A 17,920-nucleotide genomic window follows, 5' to 3' on the forward strand; every position below is an offset into this window, starting at 1 on the left:
TTTTAGAGAAACATTAATGCTATTAAGTTCACCAATTTTTATAAAGAGAGTGAGAAACTGGATTTTGGTAGCCACTTGGTCATACTACTTTTTGAGTCACACTTCTTAATGCTAGAAAAATTGCTCAGGCACTTTAAACCAGAAAGAAAGTGAAAACTCCTTTCTCCTAGCTTCTTAACATATCCAAGGAACGGCAAGACCAGGTAATATTTTCTTCATTCTCTTCAAAGCTTTGATTTCCCAGAAGTCAAGGCATCAGAAGCCAGGGCAGAAAGGGAAAAAAAAAAGTTCACTGAATACAACAGAGTAACTTGAGAAAGGAATTAAAATTTCCACACTGCCTTCTGCCATCTCCACCACCTTATTTCCCCCAATTCTCTTCTTAAGAAGTACAGAACATGCAGTAACTCAGACTAAAAGGGATGCCACGACTCCTTCAAGGCAGAAACAACTACGCCAAGAAAGTACAGGTGAGCATTCAAAGGGTTGCCAGGTACCTTTCTGCGTGTGCATGTGTGTTGTGCATCACTATCGTGTGTGTGTGTGTTGTTGTTGTTGTTGTTGTGTTTTACCGACACAATATTAAGCAACAAATATTAAGCAACAAATGAACTTCCTATAACTCTTCTCTATTTTCTCAAGTCTATAATACTTTATGACCCAAATCAGCCACGACACTAATCTGCTGACAGGAACAATTTTAATGCTACGATTATTGTAGCACTGTAATAACACAGCACTCATTTCCAGAGCAGTCCATTACATTTTACTGGCAGAGAAATAATCATCACTTATGTAATGCAACCGTTATTTCCTAGGTGGCATGCTTGGGATCCTTCCAAATCTTCCCAAGAATATTTATCACTTGTTTCCACAAGAACTATGTCTCTTAAGGGACTTTTTTTTTTTTAATGTTTATTTATTGGGAGATGAGAGGGGGAGGGACAAAGAGAGAAGGACACAGAGAATCCCAAGCAGGCTCCGTGCTGTCAGTGCAGAGTCTGACGTGGGGCTTGAATTTAACAGCCCACGACCAAGAACTGCGTGCTCTACCAAGGTAGTCAGCCAGACGCCCCTCTTTTTTATAAATATATTTTCAACAAAACTGCAATAGAAAAATTCTCAGCCTTTATTTGTAATTGGAGAGCTTTGTGTAATATAGATCATCTACGGTAGGTATCTCCTATGTCAGCAACTATGGCCTATTGTAAAACATTTTTTACACATACCTCTAAATTTATGATTAATCTAATATCATCTCATTTATCATAGGATTCTACACTTTCTGTATATTGTGGTCTCCTCTAAGTTATGATGCCACTGAATCTTTAACGTTTTTTAAAAAAGGTTTTTAGTGATAATAGTGAAAATTTAAAGGGAGTTGCCACTTGACCACATGTCACCAAAAGTTTAAAAAATAAATCTGACAGAGGATAAGAAAAATGATGGCAGTATCTCTACAACAATTCTGTTGTCAGAAAAGGTTGCTGTTGGAATCTAAATTCTAATTTTTCTATTATTATTTCTCTTCCTCTAAAAATGTCTCAGCCCAGCAGAATTTCTAAATACCAATACTTACCTTCTCTCCTCTTCCTGTTCAATATGAAAATGTCCCTTTACCACACATTATATCAATCTTCAAACAAATACAAGTTGTTTAAAAGGGCAGGTACATACTGTAGTTAAGTGAACCAGGCAGTTAAAAGGAAAAAAAAATTATTAATAGCAACAGACTTCCCCACCCATCCCCCCCACAACACACACACTCCGTAAAATGGAGGCTAATCCAAGTTCTGGGGACTGTATCAAACTGGGAAAATGCTGAAACCAACAGAATTCTGAGAAATTCAGAAATTAAATATATCAGTCTTTGGAAGTGGTTTTAATATATCTGCTTTAATTTTTTTTAATGTTTATTTTTGAGAGAGAAAAAGAGCATTAGCGAGGGAGGGGCAGAAAGAGAGAGGGAGACACAGAATCTGAAGGAGACTCCAGACTCTGAGCTGTCAGCACAGAGCCCCACGAGGTGCTCAAACTCAAGAACCAGGAGATCATGACCTGAGCCAAATTCAGACACTTAAGTGACTGAGCCACCCAGGTGCCCCAATATATCTGCTTTAAAAGTGGCATACTACAATTGTACTTCGATCATTCACTGATATTAGGATTAATGGATGAAGTGTGTTAAAAATACCCATTAGTTTGAATTTCTGTGTGTGTGTGTGTGTGTGTGTGTGTGTGTGTGTGTGTAAATAAACTGGGGAAGTTGTTTAGGTATATCAGAGAATCTCCATCAAGGGCAAACAGTACAAATAACTGAATAGAGGTTACTCAAACACTAGGTATGGATTTTAAGATACTTTACAAGGAAGGAAACAAGATAAAACAGAGTAAACCATGTTAAATATATCGTACCATGAGAAACAAAACAAAGATGAAAGAATAGATGTCATTAAAGCATAGCTGAAACATTCTAAGTTCTTCAAGTGACCTGCTACCATCAAGTATGAACTTATAAAACAAAATAACATTAGTATTTAATGTAAGGCTTTGAACAAATAACATTAAACATTCACACAAAAACGATTTTCTATATATGATCATGATGGTGGAGACTTACATTACATGTATGGAAGTGGTTCTCACACTTTTATATACTCAGATTTACAAATTAAAAACTACTAGCAGCTTAGTTCTTTAAGTATTATAATGTATCACAATTCCCAAACATAATAAATATGCACCATTTCCTTCCAACACAAAAAGGAGGTCATCTGTAGTACCCTGAATGGGCAGTAAATCACATGAATAGATCCTGGGGGTGGCCAAGCCTCCTTTGTAAATATAGCTTTCAAGTGTTTGAAAGGCTCCAGAGTAGATGGATGACCATTAAGGTTCCTTTCAACACTCTGAAGCTATGACAGCAGAAATTGCTTACCCAGAAACTGCATCTGAGATTATTAATACTGAGATTAGTACAAAAGCACTAGTTAGAACTACTTGGTACAGTCCACACCCTAAGTAACTGCTGGACAATAAAATTCAGTCTGTGACCTATTCATCTTCATCTGATACAAACGACTGGAGAGAACATGCTTAACAGGGAAAATTCAATGCAGTCTTAACTACATATTGCTTTGCTCTCCAGGCTAATCAATAATGTTGCTAGAGAATAAAAACATGACCTGATCCATTCCTGTGTAAAACACTGAGCTTGGTCAATATTCCCTTTAAAGAGCTGTCAGAAACCACCGCCCCAAACTGTCAGTACTTGCGTTTTTCTAGGGAAATCATTCTACTTTTATAAGTAAAACACAAGTTTTTTCATGCTACCAAAATAATATTAATACTGGAACAAGATCATAGATGTTATAGATCATATTATGAAGCTTCATGTAGGGAAAGCATCTACACTGTGTATTTATTTATCTATGCAAACATCATGTACTGTGTACAACACTTTTACTTACCCACATATGAAAGCATTTCACATAAACATACATTAAAGTTTTGTAAACAATATTGCAAATAAAATATAATAAGCAGATTCCAGCCTTCCATTCTTTTATTCATTCAGTAAATATTTACTGAAGTCTTACCAAAATGCCAGGCATGAGGGACAAACTAGGGGGGCAAAACCAGAAATGATACCTGCCCTCAGGAATCTCAAAATCAATTGGAAAATACCAGTCCAAATCTTGCAAAACTGCTAGGCAACAAATTAAGAAACAAAACTGCAAAAGCTAATTAAGAAATTAGCGATTACTCGCATTGCCAGAATTTCTTTCCAAATGATTCAACCAACTTTGTAGTCTAACACAGTGCTCAAATTCATGACCAGGAGATCAAGGGTCACATGCTCTACAGACTGAGCCCTTTTTTAATTAAAATTTTTTATAATCAGCCATTCTTTTTTTTTAAGTTTATTTATTTATTTTGAGAGAGAGAGAGAGAGAGAGAGAGAGAGAGAGAGAGAGAGAGAAAGTACATGTCATTAAGGGGCAGAGAGATGGGGGGAAAGAGAGAGAAAAAGAGAATCCCAAGCCGGCTCCTCACTCTCAGCAGAGAGCCTAAAGCTGGGCTCAAACCCAGCAACCGTGAGATCACGACCTGAGCCAAGGTCAGATGCTTAACTAATGAGCCACCCAGGCCCTTATAATCAGTCATTCTTGACTCATTTTTCTCACACCCCACATCTGCTCCATCAGTAAATCCTCTACCTTTGAAACACATCCAGCGCTGGACTACTTACCACCTCCACCACTCATCAGTGGTCAGAGGCACTATCTTCCCTTACCTGGTCTCTCAATGATGCCTAGGTCATAATCCTCAACACCTGCGAGTATTTTATTTTACACAGTAGAAGGTACTTTGTGGCTGTGATTAAATTAAGAACCTCAAACCGGAGATTATCCTGGATTATCTAGGTGGACCCAGTATAATCACATGTGTCTTTTAACAGGGAGAGAAGTTTGTCAGACAGAAACAAAGATATGAAGATTCTAGGAGCACCTGGGTGGCTCAGTCGGTTAAGCGGCCGACTTCGGCTCAGGTCATGATCTTCCGGTCCGTGAGTTCCAGCCCCAAGTCGGGCTCTGTGCTGACAGCTCAGAGCCTGGAGCCTGTTTCAGATTCCATGTCTCCCTCTCTCCGACCCTCCCCTGTTCATGCTCTGTCTCTCCCTGTCTCAAAAATAAATAAAACGTTTTAAAAAATTAAAAAAAAAAAAGATATGAAGATTCTATCCTGCTGGCTTTGAAAATGAAGGGGTCAGGAGCCAAAGAATGCAGGTGGCCTCTAAAACCTGGAAAGCTTAGGCAAATGGATTCTCCCCTAGTTTCTCTAAAAGGAACACAGCAGGGCACCTGGGTGGCTCAGTCCCTTAAACCCTGACTCTTGATCTCAGCTCAGGTCATAATCTCATGGGGTTGTGAGACAGGGCCCCGGCCGACTGAGCCCCTGCATTGGCTCTGTGCCAACAGTGTAGAGCCTGCCTGGGATTCTCTTTTGTCCTCACTCTCTGACCCTCCCCCATTCATGCACGCCCTCTCAAAATAAATAAACGAACTTTAAAAAAAAAATACATAAAAGGAATGCAGCAATCTGATTTTAGCCTACGGAGATATCTGACCTGTGTAAGAGAACAAATTTGTGTTGTCTTAGCCAGTATATTTTCTGTAATCAGCACAAGGAAACTAATACAACCTCCTAGTCTCTCTGCTTCAACTTTTTCCCCTCTTTTGGCCTCAGAGCTGCAATCCAAAGAATCCTTTAAAAAATGTAAATCACAAGAAGTCACCCGTCTGCTTGAAATCTTCCAATACTTTTTGGGTGCCTGGCTGGCTCAGTCAAAAGAACATGTGACTCTTCATCTTCAGCTCCTGAGTTCCAGCCCCATGTTGGGTGTAGAGATGAATAAACTCAAAATCTTCCAATAGTTTTTGAATTCAGACAGTGTGAAAACCCAAAGTCCTCCTAAGAACCTTCACCTCATATCATAGGCTAGTTTTCCTTGCGGCAGATTGCTGTTTTTGTATGAATCCAGGCATACTCTAGCCTCCAGCACTTTCCCATTTGACTAAAATCAGTCCCTACATCTCTTACATCCTTCAGATCTTTTTTCCCAAATGTTATTTCTCAGGAAGACTCATCCTGAATATTCCTTCCAAAAATTTTGACGCCCACACTCACTATCCCTTCCCTCCCTTAAATGTTTCTTTAGTACTTATCACCAAATATAATACATATCTGATTTACGTTTATTGCCCATTTCCAAGAAAGCTAGAATTTTCACGTTGACTACTGCTGCATCCCCAGAAGCTGGGACACTACCTGGCACGTATTAACCATTTCATCAATATTTGCTGACTGAGTCAATGATCCATGTGAGGATTCTTGGAATGGTAAAGCTACGATTAATAAACAAACAAACAAAAAGGTAATAAGGGGGGGAAATAACCCAAACAGGTATTAAAAGGTAAACTACGTGACTGCATCAAAAATGAAAATATTCTGGAGACGCAAAAAACTGGTAAACAATTTTTCAACAAAGAACGCAGCAAAACGCATTTTCTCGGCATTTCCTCCCGAAACGCTCGCACCTGCCAAGCAGGTCATGATATTTTAGGCAAAAATAAACATTTTGCCTTCCTATAAAAACTATGATTCTGACGTAGCAAATCTGGGAGAAAGTCGGTACAGAGGAAAGGCACGGTCATGGAAAGGCGCCCGGCCGCCCGTGCTCCCCTCCCTAGCCCCCCAGTTCCCCACCCTCCCACCGTCTTTAGGGCAAAATCCCTCCGAACCGGGGCCTGCGGAGGCTGAAGCCCGAAGGCGAGGCGCGCGCCCCCACCCGCGAAGCCCTGACACCCCGAACGTCTTATTTGGTGGCTGGGGCAGCGTCGTGGGGGGGTCTGCCACAGAGCCTCGGGCAGCGTCGCGAGGGTCTGTCACACAGCCTCGGGGCTCAGGCTAGAGGGAAAAGGGGCACGGACAGCGCCGCACCGGGGAATTCGCCCCGGATCTCAAGTGGAAAGCCTACGGTGCGTGAGGCGGTCCCTCTGACCTCAAGGCACAGACCTGTACACCTCCGCAGACTCCAAAAGCAGCGGCGCTCCGACAGCGCGGCTCCACCACTGGCTTCGGCCACCAGAGCCCCGCCCCCAACTTGCCTCCTCCCGGCTGCAGCACGGTCACGGACGCTCGCCGGCAGAGGCCCAGCCACCCACTCTCGCCCTTTGAGCTGCCCCTGCCTCTCAAACTCAAACCCTGAGGAACAGGGGGCGGGACAATAGGGGAGGCTGCGCCCAATCCCGACCGAACTCCGCCCACTAGGCTCGCTGCCGGAACTACATGTCCCATAAGGCCACAGCCTTTCACCGGAAAGAGGCTCGCCGATGTGGGGGAGGAGCCCAAAAAGCACTGTGGGAGAAAGGCTCTTTCCTTTCCGTCTGGCGGCAGCCATCAGGTAGGCTGTGTTGGTGGTATTCGCTGTTTCATCCGCCGCTGATCTCCTTTCGACTCGGCCATCCAGACTCGGGGACCCTGCGTCCTCGGAGCTCCTCCTGTCTTCTGTGTGGCGCGAGTTCGATCAGGATGCGGGGCTGCGCGGGCGTGGAGAGGCGGCCCCCGGAATGGGCTGGGGCGATGTGATGGCGGCGCGAATTCGAGCGGGGCCTGGAGGGTGAAGGGAAAGGAAGCATGGGGCTGAGGGATGGGAGGCCGGGCCTAGAGGGTCTTAAAGCGAGGCCTGCGGGTTGGGTGGAGTAAGGGCTTTTTCCTCAAGAGTTAACCTTGGAGGCAGCGGCTGTAGCACTTTTTTCCCTGTCGTGTCTGCGAGCTTTCTTTGCAGGCCAAGTCCTCGGGGACGCCGCCTGCCGCAGCCCTCAGCCCCCATCAATGCCCAAGTCTAATGCCATTCATGTGTCCAACAAAAATGTACCGATTGCCTCTCTGCGCTGCTCCGTACTGGGGTCGCAGGGGTGACAGCGCTGCTTTCCTTGGGCACGGAAGTGGGGGTTGGGCTGGCTAGCCTTTGCATTTCTTGCATAGCCATTTTCAGCCTCCGTGGTTCCCTTCTGGCCGGTGGGGAACTAAGATGGACGCAATCTTGCCATATTTTAAATGCATGATGTTTTTTAGTTCAAAGGTAAGCCAAGATGGGCGCTTACAAGTACATCCAGGAGCTATGGAGGAAGAAGCAGTCCGACGTAATGCGCTTTCTTCTCAGGGTGCGCTGCTGGCAGTATCGCCAGCTTTCTGCGCTCCACAGGGCCCCCCGCCCAACCCGGCCCGATAAAGCGCGCAGACTGGGTTACAAGGCCAAGCAAGGTGAGCGGACTCTGCGTGGATGCTTAAATAAAGTTTGTTCTTGGGGAAATTCTAGAAACCGGTAATTAGAGGTATATGCCCCAGTGCCTTCCATCACTTAAGGCTTTGTTGGTAACTGCTTTCGGCTTGGCAAAAAGCCCGGAAGTTGCTGACGGGTAAACCCTGGACAGAGTCGTCTAAAGTAGCGAGAGTGTCTTAGATTACAAATCTGTAGGAGTCTGGACTGAAGCAAAACAACAGCATAAAGTGGGAATGAGAAGTTAATCTCCCTGTGTGATCAACGTAGAGTACTTTGAAAAACCCAGGAATGTGTTCATTTTTAGAATAAGTCTTAGATGGGTATTTGTTTTACTTTCATCAGATACATATGCGGCTTATGATCTGAAATATATTTGATGTTGCAGCATTTAGTGGCAAGTCATGGAGTCTTCCATTCTTACGTCTTTTACAAGGCCACTGTAAATTTGTTTGTACAGGTTATGTCATATATCGGATTCGTGTGCGACGTGGTGGCCGCAAACGCCCAGTTCCTAAGGGTGCTACCTATGGCAAGCCTGTCCATCACGGTGTCAACCAGCTGAAGTTTGCCCGAAGCCTCCAGTCTGTTGCAGAGGTAAGTGATCTTTTAGTAGCAGTTGTATCGATCACCTGGAGATGGTGGAGGACTCTGATAACTTGAGCCCCGTTGTGTTTACTTCAGTCTTGGTAAAGTGTTGCTGTCCCAAGAGTCTTCGTTACTAACCTGTCTTTGTGTATAACGGAAAGTGTTTTATGATTAGCGTGAACCTTGGAACCTGAGCTTTTGAAGGGCGGTAAACTTTTGTCTTAAAGAGCACATTTCCCAGATGCGTATAAGCTGTGCATTTATTGATATGGCTAATTTTCTATGTTCCGGTCATAAGTTGTCTTTCTCGGTTAGTAAATGAAGCTGTACTCTGTCCCAGAGGTTGACCACACAAGGGCCTCGTTGCCCTCTGTAAGCTAAAAATGTTTTTGTTTTTAAAAGAAAAGGCAAAAACGACTTACACTCAAGAGACCATTGTGGCCTGCAAAGCCTAAAATAATAGGCTAAATGTTACCTTTCACATGAAAGGTTTGCTGATCCCTCAGTTGTGTTAGGAAAAGATAAGGTTCCTCAATTTTGTTGGCCATATATCAGAGAGGGGGATAATAGACAATGGTTTCAAATCAATCTTAAGAATGTTTACATGGGTTATTTTAGTAAGTCTTCCTTATATTTTGGGTCCTAGCCTCTGGGGAGATGCTTAGTAAAATACTTGAGTGCTTAAGTGAACGGCCTATGTCTTTGTCTAGTGTGTAAATTAAAGAGACTTCTTCCTCATTTCCTACTATGGGAAATGGAAGGCTGACCTTGGGGTCTTTTTTTCCTATTCTAGGAGCGAGCTGGACGCCACTGTGGGGCTCTGAGAGTCCTGAATTCTTACTGGGTTGGCGAAGATTCCACATACAAATTCTTTGAGGTTATCCTTATCGATCCATTCCATAAAGCTATCAGAAGAAATCCTGACACCCAGTGGATCACCAAACCAGTCCACAAGCACAGGGAGATGCGAGGGCTGACATCTGCAGGCCGCAAGAGCCGTGGCCTCGGAAAGGGTCACAAGTTCCACCACACTATTGGTGGTTCTCGCCGTGCGGCTTGGAGAAGACGCAATACTCTCCAGCTCCACCGTTACCGTTAATACAAGTAATGTTTGTAAAATTCTTACCTAATAAACAATTTAGGACAGTCATGTCTGCTTAAAAGTGTTCTTTAATTTGTCTGTTAAAATTAGTTGTCTGCAGATTGTTCCATGAATGCATTGTCAAATTATGAAAGTTAAAGTGCAATAATGTTTAAGACTATAAGTGATGGTGTATCTTGTTTCTAATAAGATAAACACTTGTGTCTTTTGCTTTATCTTATTAGGGAGTTTATATGTCAGTGTTTAAATGCTGTTTGGTATAATAGGTGTAAAATAAATTCTGTAAAAGTGGAATGCAGAAGCTAGCCATGTAGATTTGTTGGTGCATGTAATGAAACCTACAGCTTCATTGGGGTGATGTTATGCTCTGCTGGTTTACTCTCAAATGTTTGTTCTTAGGGGGTGGTAAGAACAAGCTTTTTAAATTGGATTTTGCTTGGAAACGTGAAGAATATCCTAATCTTTTATCATGATGATATGCAGAAAAATGTTAACTAGGAACCACATTTTTAGGTTGAGTCCAATATCCGATTCATGTAACTGCTGCTTCTGAAAGAATAGTTAAAAATGCCACCATTTTTAGGTGAATTGAATAAACCTGTTGCAAGAGGATTTTCTTAGAAATGAAAATAAATCCTGCTTAACCAAAGCAAAATTGCCTTGGTCTACACAGTACCATTGAGTGAGTATCACATAAAAGGTGGAGGCTCCTGGTTCTATTCCATGATTCCATGGGATCTGTTAGAATACCGACTTTCCTACAAAGCAGTCAGTAATGGTATTTACACTGATTTACGTTAAAACTGGTGGAAATTGAACATTGGGTAAATGAGAACACTTTACCTTGAGATTTGTAAGCTAGTAACCCATCTAATGCTGGGATTGGGAAACTGGTGGCCATCATAACCTTTTAAGTGTGAGGGTAAAAAAGTTGGCTTAGATCAGTTTTAAATGCTTTATCATTTAAATGGTGTTAATTGGTGTTCATGACCATTTTGAACCCATGAGCAAAGTATGTTCTCTTGGGTTAACCCATCTTACCCACTCCCACAGGCTACTGAGAAAAGTCCTGTAGTTGGTGTCAGTACAAGTTTATAGTTTACAATCTCATCCTTAATGTGTTTTCCACGGTCCCTTCTCATCTTTGCTCTAACCCCTCAAAATCCTTGTCATTCCATAAACTCGCCAAGCCATCATTTATGCTCAGCTTGATGTTAAGCATACCACCACATTCTTGTCTTCCAGTAGATGAAGTTTGTTTCCCAGGGTGAGCTTGAGTGTGTAGCAAATAAAGAGGAATTGCCCCAGTTCTAAGTTTGCTGATGTAATCTAGTATGATTTCAAAATCTAACTGCTGGTTGTCTTCGAACCAGTTTTTTTTTTTTTTCAAGGGTTTAAGGCTGAGGTGATTTCCAGAAAACCGGCTTAAAACCCCTTTAGATCTGAATTTTTTTCACTCAGAAAGAGATCCTAAACCATACCTAACTTTATGTGTAGAGGTGGTTCAACTAAAGGAATAAATGTTTATTAAACTAACAAATGGACCTGTTATCTTTTGTCACCTAATAATAAAAGGAAGCCAAGTACCGTAACCTACCAAAAATTGTAATGGCAGAAACAGTCAATTTGAGAGGAAATAAAATGTATAGTATTTAGTCTTGAGAATTTTTTTCTCTTGGTTCTTTGGTCCTTGCATGAATTAGAAAAACATTTTTAAAAATGTTTTTTAAACTCGATGCTAATTTAGGAAGGAGAGGGAGGGTTCAAGCTAAATATTGGTGTGACAATCTCTAAAAAGGGCTGGCTTCTATTTTGCTATGCTACAGTTTTCTTGTTAAGTGTCGTTCCAGTGCTGGAAGCTGAATTCCTTGTAGAAAGTTTCCATGATCTTCCTACTCTTCGCACTACTGGACTGCTGTGCAACTGCTGTCTTCCTTTGGTATTGCAGCTTCCGTGTTCTGTAGAGAAGCCAAGCACTCTCCTAAAGCCTTTATGATGAGAAAACTCCCAGGTACTAAATGTCACCTTAGAGGCTTTCCCTGACCAACAAGCTGTTCCTGTTGGCTTTAATATTTCTAGATCAGTGTGATTAAAACATACCCAAATCAATTACAATTTCCTTTAGAAATGGAGCAATTGGTTTCTCAACCCTGCAAGTGCAGGCACTAATAACTCCCTTTTGCTAATGGACACATTGAGACTGAAAGCTGAAGCAACTTGTCAAGGTCACACAGTGGCAGTCTGAATTCATACCCTCCCAATAAACTTAAAATTTTGAATAGGTAATATATTGACATGACTAAAAATTCAAAACGTACAAGAGGGTCTGCAGTAAAATTTTCCCCCCTCAGTTCCCCTTTTGGAGGCAATGCGATCGGTTTTGTTGGTTTGTTTTATCAGGAGATTCTTTCATATGTGTGCAAGCAATACATATTTTTTTTATCAAAATATTAAAATGTTCTACATATTGGGGATTTTTTTCATTTAGTTGTGTATCACAGAGCCTATTCTATATCACTTTATGAAAAGCTTCCTTATACTTTTTTATGACTGCATGGTATTCCATTGTATGGATACATCATAATTTGATGCAGCCCCTTCTGATGGACATTCAAGATTTCCAGTCCACCCCTTTTACAAAAAATGTTTGCGTATATCTTAGTTCATCTATAGGATAAATTCCTATAAGTGGAATTGGCAGAGATTCTGCTCTGATAGGCAAAATAGTATTGTTATCTAGCTTCATTTGTGAACTTATGAGTGTGGCAGAGGCAACACCATGGCCTTTTTTATTTTCCCCTGGACACACACCTAGATTGTGTTTTCCTGATCCTTTATACATTTAGGTAGGAGCCTAACGACTTATTCTTTTTTTTTTTTTTTTTAATTTTTTTTTTTCAACGTTTATTTATTTTTGGGACAGAGAGAGACAGAGCATGAACGGGGGAGGGGCAGAGGCAGAGGGAGACACAGAATCGGAAACAGGTTCCAGGCTCCGAGCCATCAGCCCAGAGCCTGACGCGGGGCTCGAACTCATGGACCGGGAGATAGTGACCTGGCTGAAGTCGGACGCTTAACCGACTGCGCCACCCAGGCGCCCCACTTTTTTTTTTTTTTTTAAGTTTTTTATTTATTATTTTTGAGAAAGGGTGCGAGCAGGGGAGGGGCTGAGAGAGAGGGAGAATCTCAAGTAGGCTCCATGCTGTCAGCGTGGAGCCCAACGTCAGGTTCAAACTCACTAAATTAAGAGCATGACATGAGCCAAAATCAAGAATCAGATGCGCTCAACTGACTGAGCCACCCAGGCACCCCTTAGTTGTATTCATTTGTATGGCAGCCTAGCTTGACCTTAACTAATTCAGTAAGTAACGTCAAACTATTATTTGTATGTCTAAGAGTCTCATGTTTGCTTTACAGTGACCTTTCATTATAATCCTTTGTCCATTTTTCTATCAGAATCCATACACTCTAAGTACCATGCTGTATTAAATGGAGGGTGGCTACTACCTCATTTTTACTAACCATAACTTTTCTGCTCTTAAGATTCTTATACCTGGACCACTTTCTTACACTGTACACAAAAGCAAACTCAAAATGGATTAAAGACCTATATGTAAGACCTGAAACCATGAAAATTGTGGAAGAGAGCACAGGCAGTGATTTCTCTGACATTGGCCATAGCAATATTTATCTACTCAGGCAAGGGAGACAAAGGCAAAAATAAACTGGTACTACAGCAAAAGAAAAACAAAAACTGCACAGCAAAAGAAATAATCAGCAAAACTAAAAGACAACCTGTGGAATGGAAGAAGTTATTTCCAAATGATATATTGAATAAGGAGTTAGTATCTAACATATATAAAGAATTTATACAACTCTACATCAAAAAGCAAAATAATCCAATTAAAAATGGGCAGAAGACATGAACAAACATTTCTCCAAAGGACACAGACATATGGCCAAAAGACACATGAAAAGATGCTCAGCATCACTCATTATCAAGTAAATGCAAATCGAAACCACAATGAGATACCTCCTCATATCTATCAGAATGGCTAAAATAAAAAACAGAAAGCAAGAAGGGTTGAGGAGGATGTGGAAAAAAGGGAACCCTCATGCACTGCCGGTGGGAATGCAAACTGATGCAGCAAACTGGTGGAAAATAGTATAGAGGTCCTCAAACACTTAAAATAAAAAATGCAATTACCATATGATCCAGAAATTCCACTCCTGAGTATTTACCTAAAGAAAAACGAAAATGCTAATTTTCGTATACGCACTGCTATGTTTATTGCAGCATTATTTACAATAGCCAAGTTAGGGAAGCAACCCAAGTGTCCATTGATGGATAAAGAAGGGGTGGTGTATGAATAAACACAATAGAATATTATTAGGCCATAAAAAAAGAATGAAATCTTTCCATTTGCAACCACACGGATAGAGCTAGAGGGTATAATGCTAAGTGAAATAAGTCAGAGAAAGACAAATACCGTGTGATTTTACTCATATGTAGAATTTAAGACATAAAACAAATGAAATAAGAAAAAAGAGAGAGAGAGGCAAACCAAGAAACAGACTCTTAACTATAGAGAACAAATTTGTGGTTACCAGAGGGAATGGGTGAAATAGATGAAGGGAATTAAGAGTATACTTCTCATGATGAGTACTGAGTAATGTATAGAATTGTTGAATCACTATGTTGTACATCTGAAACTCATATAGCACTGCATGTTAACTATACTGGAATTAACATAAAAAAACAAAAACAAAAGCCACTGACTGTTTTATTTATTTTTTTCTTAAAAAACTTTTTTTAATGTTTATTTATTTTTGAGAGAGAGAGACAGAATGCAAGCAGGAGAGGGACAGAGAGAGAGAGGGAGACACAGAATCCGAAGTAGGCTCTAGGCTCCGAAGTGTCAGCACAGAGCCAGACGCAAGGCTTGAACTCAAGAGCCTTGAGATCATGACCTGAGCTGAAGTAGGATGCTTAACCGACTGAGCCCCCCAGGCACCCTGCCACTGACTTTTTTAATAAAATAAAAGTTTAATCTCAAGGGCTTGTAGATTTGGAACAATTTCTTCTTTTTTTCGTTTTTAATATTTATTTATTTTCGAGAGAGAGAGCATGTGAGGGGGCGGGGGGGGCAGCGAGAGAGGGGGACAGAGGATCTGAAGCAGGCCCTGTGCTGGCAGCAGCGAGCCTGACATGGGGCTTGAACTCATAAACCTTGAGATCATGACCTGAGCTGAAGTCAGACACTTAACCAACCGAGCAACCTAGATGCCCCAGATTTGGAACAATTTCCAAGTGGGATTGGGTTAGCTAGACTATTCAGAATTCCCTTGGCCTCGTAGTGGTCACCACTGCCACCACCATGACCTCCCCTTAATACTCTGTAGTGTAGCTGGGACCAGGGGAAACTATTTAAAGAGGATTTTAGAAGAATTGAGAAGGTAACAGGAAGAAAAAAACTAGGCACACATCCAGCTAGATAATCTAGTTTTGGGGGTGCCTGGTTGGCTCAGTTGGAAGAGCATGCTACTCTTGATCTCAACGTTGTGAGTCTGAGCCTCACAGTGGATGTAGAGATTACTAAAAATAAGTAAATAAATAAACAAAAAAAATTACGTAATGTTTAAAAAAAATAGGTAATCTAGTTTTTACTGTTTGGGACTCACTCTGATGCCTCAGGCAAGCTTCTTAGTCTCTCTTGTGCTTGTATCTCCTATTATAAACATGAGAGAGGATGCTGTGCGTTAGTGGAGTAATAGTTAAAGACAAGGATGCTGGAGTACGATTGCTGGAGTTCAAACTCCTGTACTCCCATCTCCTGGCAGAAATCATTTGGAGCAAGACAGTGGCTTCAAGTTCATATGTAAAATGGGTAAAACAATAAATCCAGACTTCTGTCAGTATTTTTCCTATTCTACCTGGGTGAAGGAGTACTCTGAGAGTCTTGATGTCTAGTTCAGACTTTTTAGAGAGAAATATTTCTGTAGTGGAACACAGGGATCTACCAGCTCATGATGGTTTGAGTGACATTTCTCTTAAGAGCCAATTTCCTGCTCTCTAATTCTCCATTTCCCCCAAGCAACCGCTTAATCAATAATTTGGTGTTCCAACTGGGCCAGGAATAGCTCTTTCTCTGCAGACCCTAGGTCCAGATTGTCAGTTTATATATCACTCCTATAAATGGTCTTAATTGAATACTATTAGTGTTCATTAACCCTTAGGTCCCTAATAATTCTTTAGTGAACTAATATTAAGTTTCTGAATATATAAACTATATTTAATTCCAATGTATGTCATATTTGATTTGTATATAAAAATAAATCCTGTTGCTTCCTGACATGATGCAGGAAAAAAAATTTTTTTTTTTTTAAATTTTAGAGAAAGAGAGCGAGCGGGGGAGAGAAGCAGAGGGAGAGAGAGAGAGAGAGAGAGAGAGAGAGAGAATCCCAAGCGTGGAGCCCAATGTAGGGCTCAATCCCATGATCCCAGGATCATGACCTGATCAGAAATCAAGAGTGAGATACTCAACCTAATGAACCATACAGGTGCCCCTAGAAAAAAAATTTTTTTTAATTAAAAAAAATTAGTGTTTATTTATTTTTGAGAGAGAGAGCGAGCGTGAGCACTAGTGGGGGAGGGGCAGAGATAGAGGGAGACACAGAATCCAAAGCAGACTCCAGGCTTTGAACTGTCAGCACAGAGCCCGACGTGGGGCTCAAACTCACTAACCATGAGATCATTACCTGAGTCAAAGTCAGATGTGTAAACACCTGAGCCATCCAGGTGCTCCTAGAAAAAAATTTTATACTATTTTTTTTTTTCCGAGAGATGTTGTAATTTGAGATAATGATACGTATAGAAACCGACTCCAAATCAGGGATTCCTGTGCTGGTGGTTTATCGCAGAAGTCCTTTTAGGGGAATACTGGCGAGTATTCAGAGTTTGTTCCAACTCCCGGCAAAGAAACGGGACTTTCACATTCCTTGTATTAGTTGGGCTTCAGGTCACCTGAGGAGAGTGTGAACTCCCAGGCACTGGAATGTAAACTAGCAGGCAAGTGGCACCTGTAGTTCAAGGACACAGGTGCAGGCCCTTAGACACAAAAGCACTCAGCGGAGGAGGGCGGGCGACATAGAAGAAGTGAAAACATCTGAAGTGTTCTGGCTGAGCACTGACAACGTCTGTCTCACAAAATTAAAGCGATTTCATGATCTTCTCTCTAGTTTTTTTTTTTCTCCTGAACGCATTTTCATTACCAATAATTTCTTCAGCCAACATTTCAAGTATAATAAAATCAAGGAACAATTTTGCATGAGTTACTTAGCCCTCAATGTTTTGGAACTGTTCTTAAAACGTAACCAGTTTTAGATAAATATTTAAATGTGGTGTTCCAAAATACATTTGTGCTTTTAGGGGAGGCATAATTATTTAATTATATGTAGTGTCTTCTATATACAATGATTTTCTTTATATATATATGTGTATATATATAAACGTTCATTCATTTTTTGAGAGATGGAGAGAGACACAAAGTGAGCGGGGGAGGGGCAGAGAAAGGGAGACACAGAATCCAAAGCAGGCTCCAGGCTCTGAGCTGTCAGCACAGAGCCTGAAGCGGGGCTCAAACTCACAAACCTGTGAGAACATGACCTGAGCTGAAATTGGCCGCTTAACTGACTGAGCCACCCAGGCGCCCCTGATATTCTTTTTTTTTTTTTAAGTTTTATTTATTTAAGTAATCTCTACACCCAGTGTGGGGCTCAAACTCATGACCCTGAGATCAAGCATTTCATGCTCTTCTAACTGAGCGTGGCAGGTGCCCCCAATGATTTTCTAATAACTAAATGTTGTAATTTCTAGACCAAGGATGTTTCAAAATTTTAACATATCTTAAAAAATAAATGAGAGCGTTCTTAACAAGCTTACCCTAAATCACTTTTAATTTTAATTAGTAAACATGTGTTTGACTTATTGGCTATTCAGGTGTTCAGAGTATTGCAAGGAATAGCAACTTCAACTTTTTCACATCATTTAAAGGCATGTTTAAAAAGTACATTAAAATTAACTCTAAAAATCACCTTCTAGACTATCTATACATATTATTTCTATTTTTTAAGTGTTTTTTTTTAATTTTTTTTAATGTTTATTTATTTTTGAGACAGAGAGAGACACAGCATGAGCAGGGAAGGGGCAGGGGGAGAGGGAGACACAGAATGTGAAGCAGGCTCCAGGCTCTGAGCTGTCAGCACAGAGCCCGACGCGGGGCTCGAACTCACGAACTGTGAGATCATGACCTGAGCCGAAGTCAGACGCTTAACCGACTGAGCCACCCAGGTGCCCCTCTATTTTTTTTAAGTTTATTTATTTT

The 17,920-nt window shown here is 41.2% G+C and overlaps 2 protein-coding genes across 6 annotated transcripts in view; one reads left to right on the forward strand and one right to left on the reverse strand.

Annotated features, from left to right (window-relative positions):
- The window catches only part of NKIRAS1 (NFKB inhibitor interacting Ras like 1), a 47,370-nt gene extending 40,592 nt beyond the window's left edge, over positions 1-6,778 (reverse strand). For 2 of the 4 annotated variants that reach the window (XM_043595527.1, XM_043595523.1), the window contains exon 1: positions 6,580-6,693. The gene's annotated coding sequence lies outside the window, so the exon portion shown is untranslated. Of the gene's footprint in view, positions 1-6,579 lie in introns of all 4 variants that reach the window. The other 2 variants (XM_043595525.1, XM_043595524.1) reach the window with 2 other exon arrangements.
- An 80-nt stretch (positions 6,779-6,858) lies between these two features.
- On the forward strand, positions 6,859-9,834 carry RPL15 (ribosomal protein L15). 2 transcript variants are annotated; one of them, XM_043595517.1, is made up of 4 exons: positions 6,859-6,967; positions 7,642-7,830; positions 8,307-8,443; positions 9,228-9,834. In XM_043595517.1, exons 2-4 carry the CDS (start codon positions 7,659-7,661, stop codon positions 9,531-9,533), a joined length of 615 nt encoding a protein of 204 aa, XP_043451452.1. In that variant the 5' UTR covers positions 6,859-6,967; positions 7,642-7,658; the 3' UTR covers positions 9,534-9,834. The 2 variants fall into 2 exon arrangements, with proteins under 2 accessions (XP_043451452.1, XP_043451453.1); XM_043595518.1 differs by having other exon boundaries at positions 6,959-7,481.
- The last annotated feature ends 8,086 nt before the right edge of the window (positions 9,835-17,920 follow it).

Source organism: Prionailurus bengalensis, chromosome C2 (assembly GCF_016509475.1).
Source record: "Prionailurus bengalensis isolate Pbe53 chromosome C2, Fcat_Pben_1.1_paternal_pri, whole genome shotgun sequence".
Classification (NCBI taxonomy): Eukaryota; Metazoa; Chordata; class Mammalia; order Carnivora; family Felidae; genus Prionailurus; species Prionailurus bengalensis.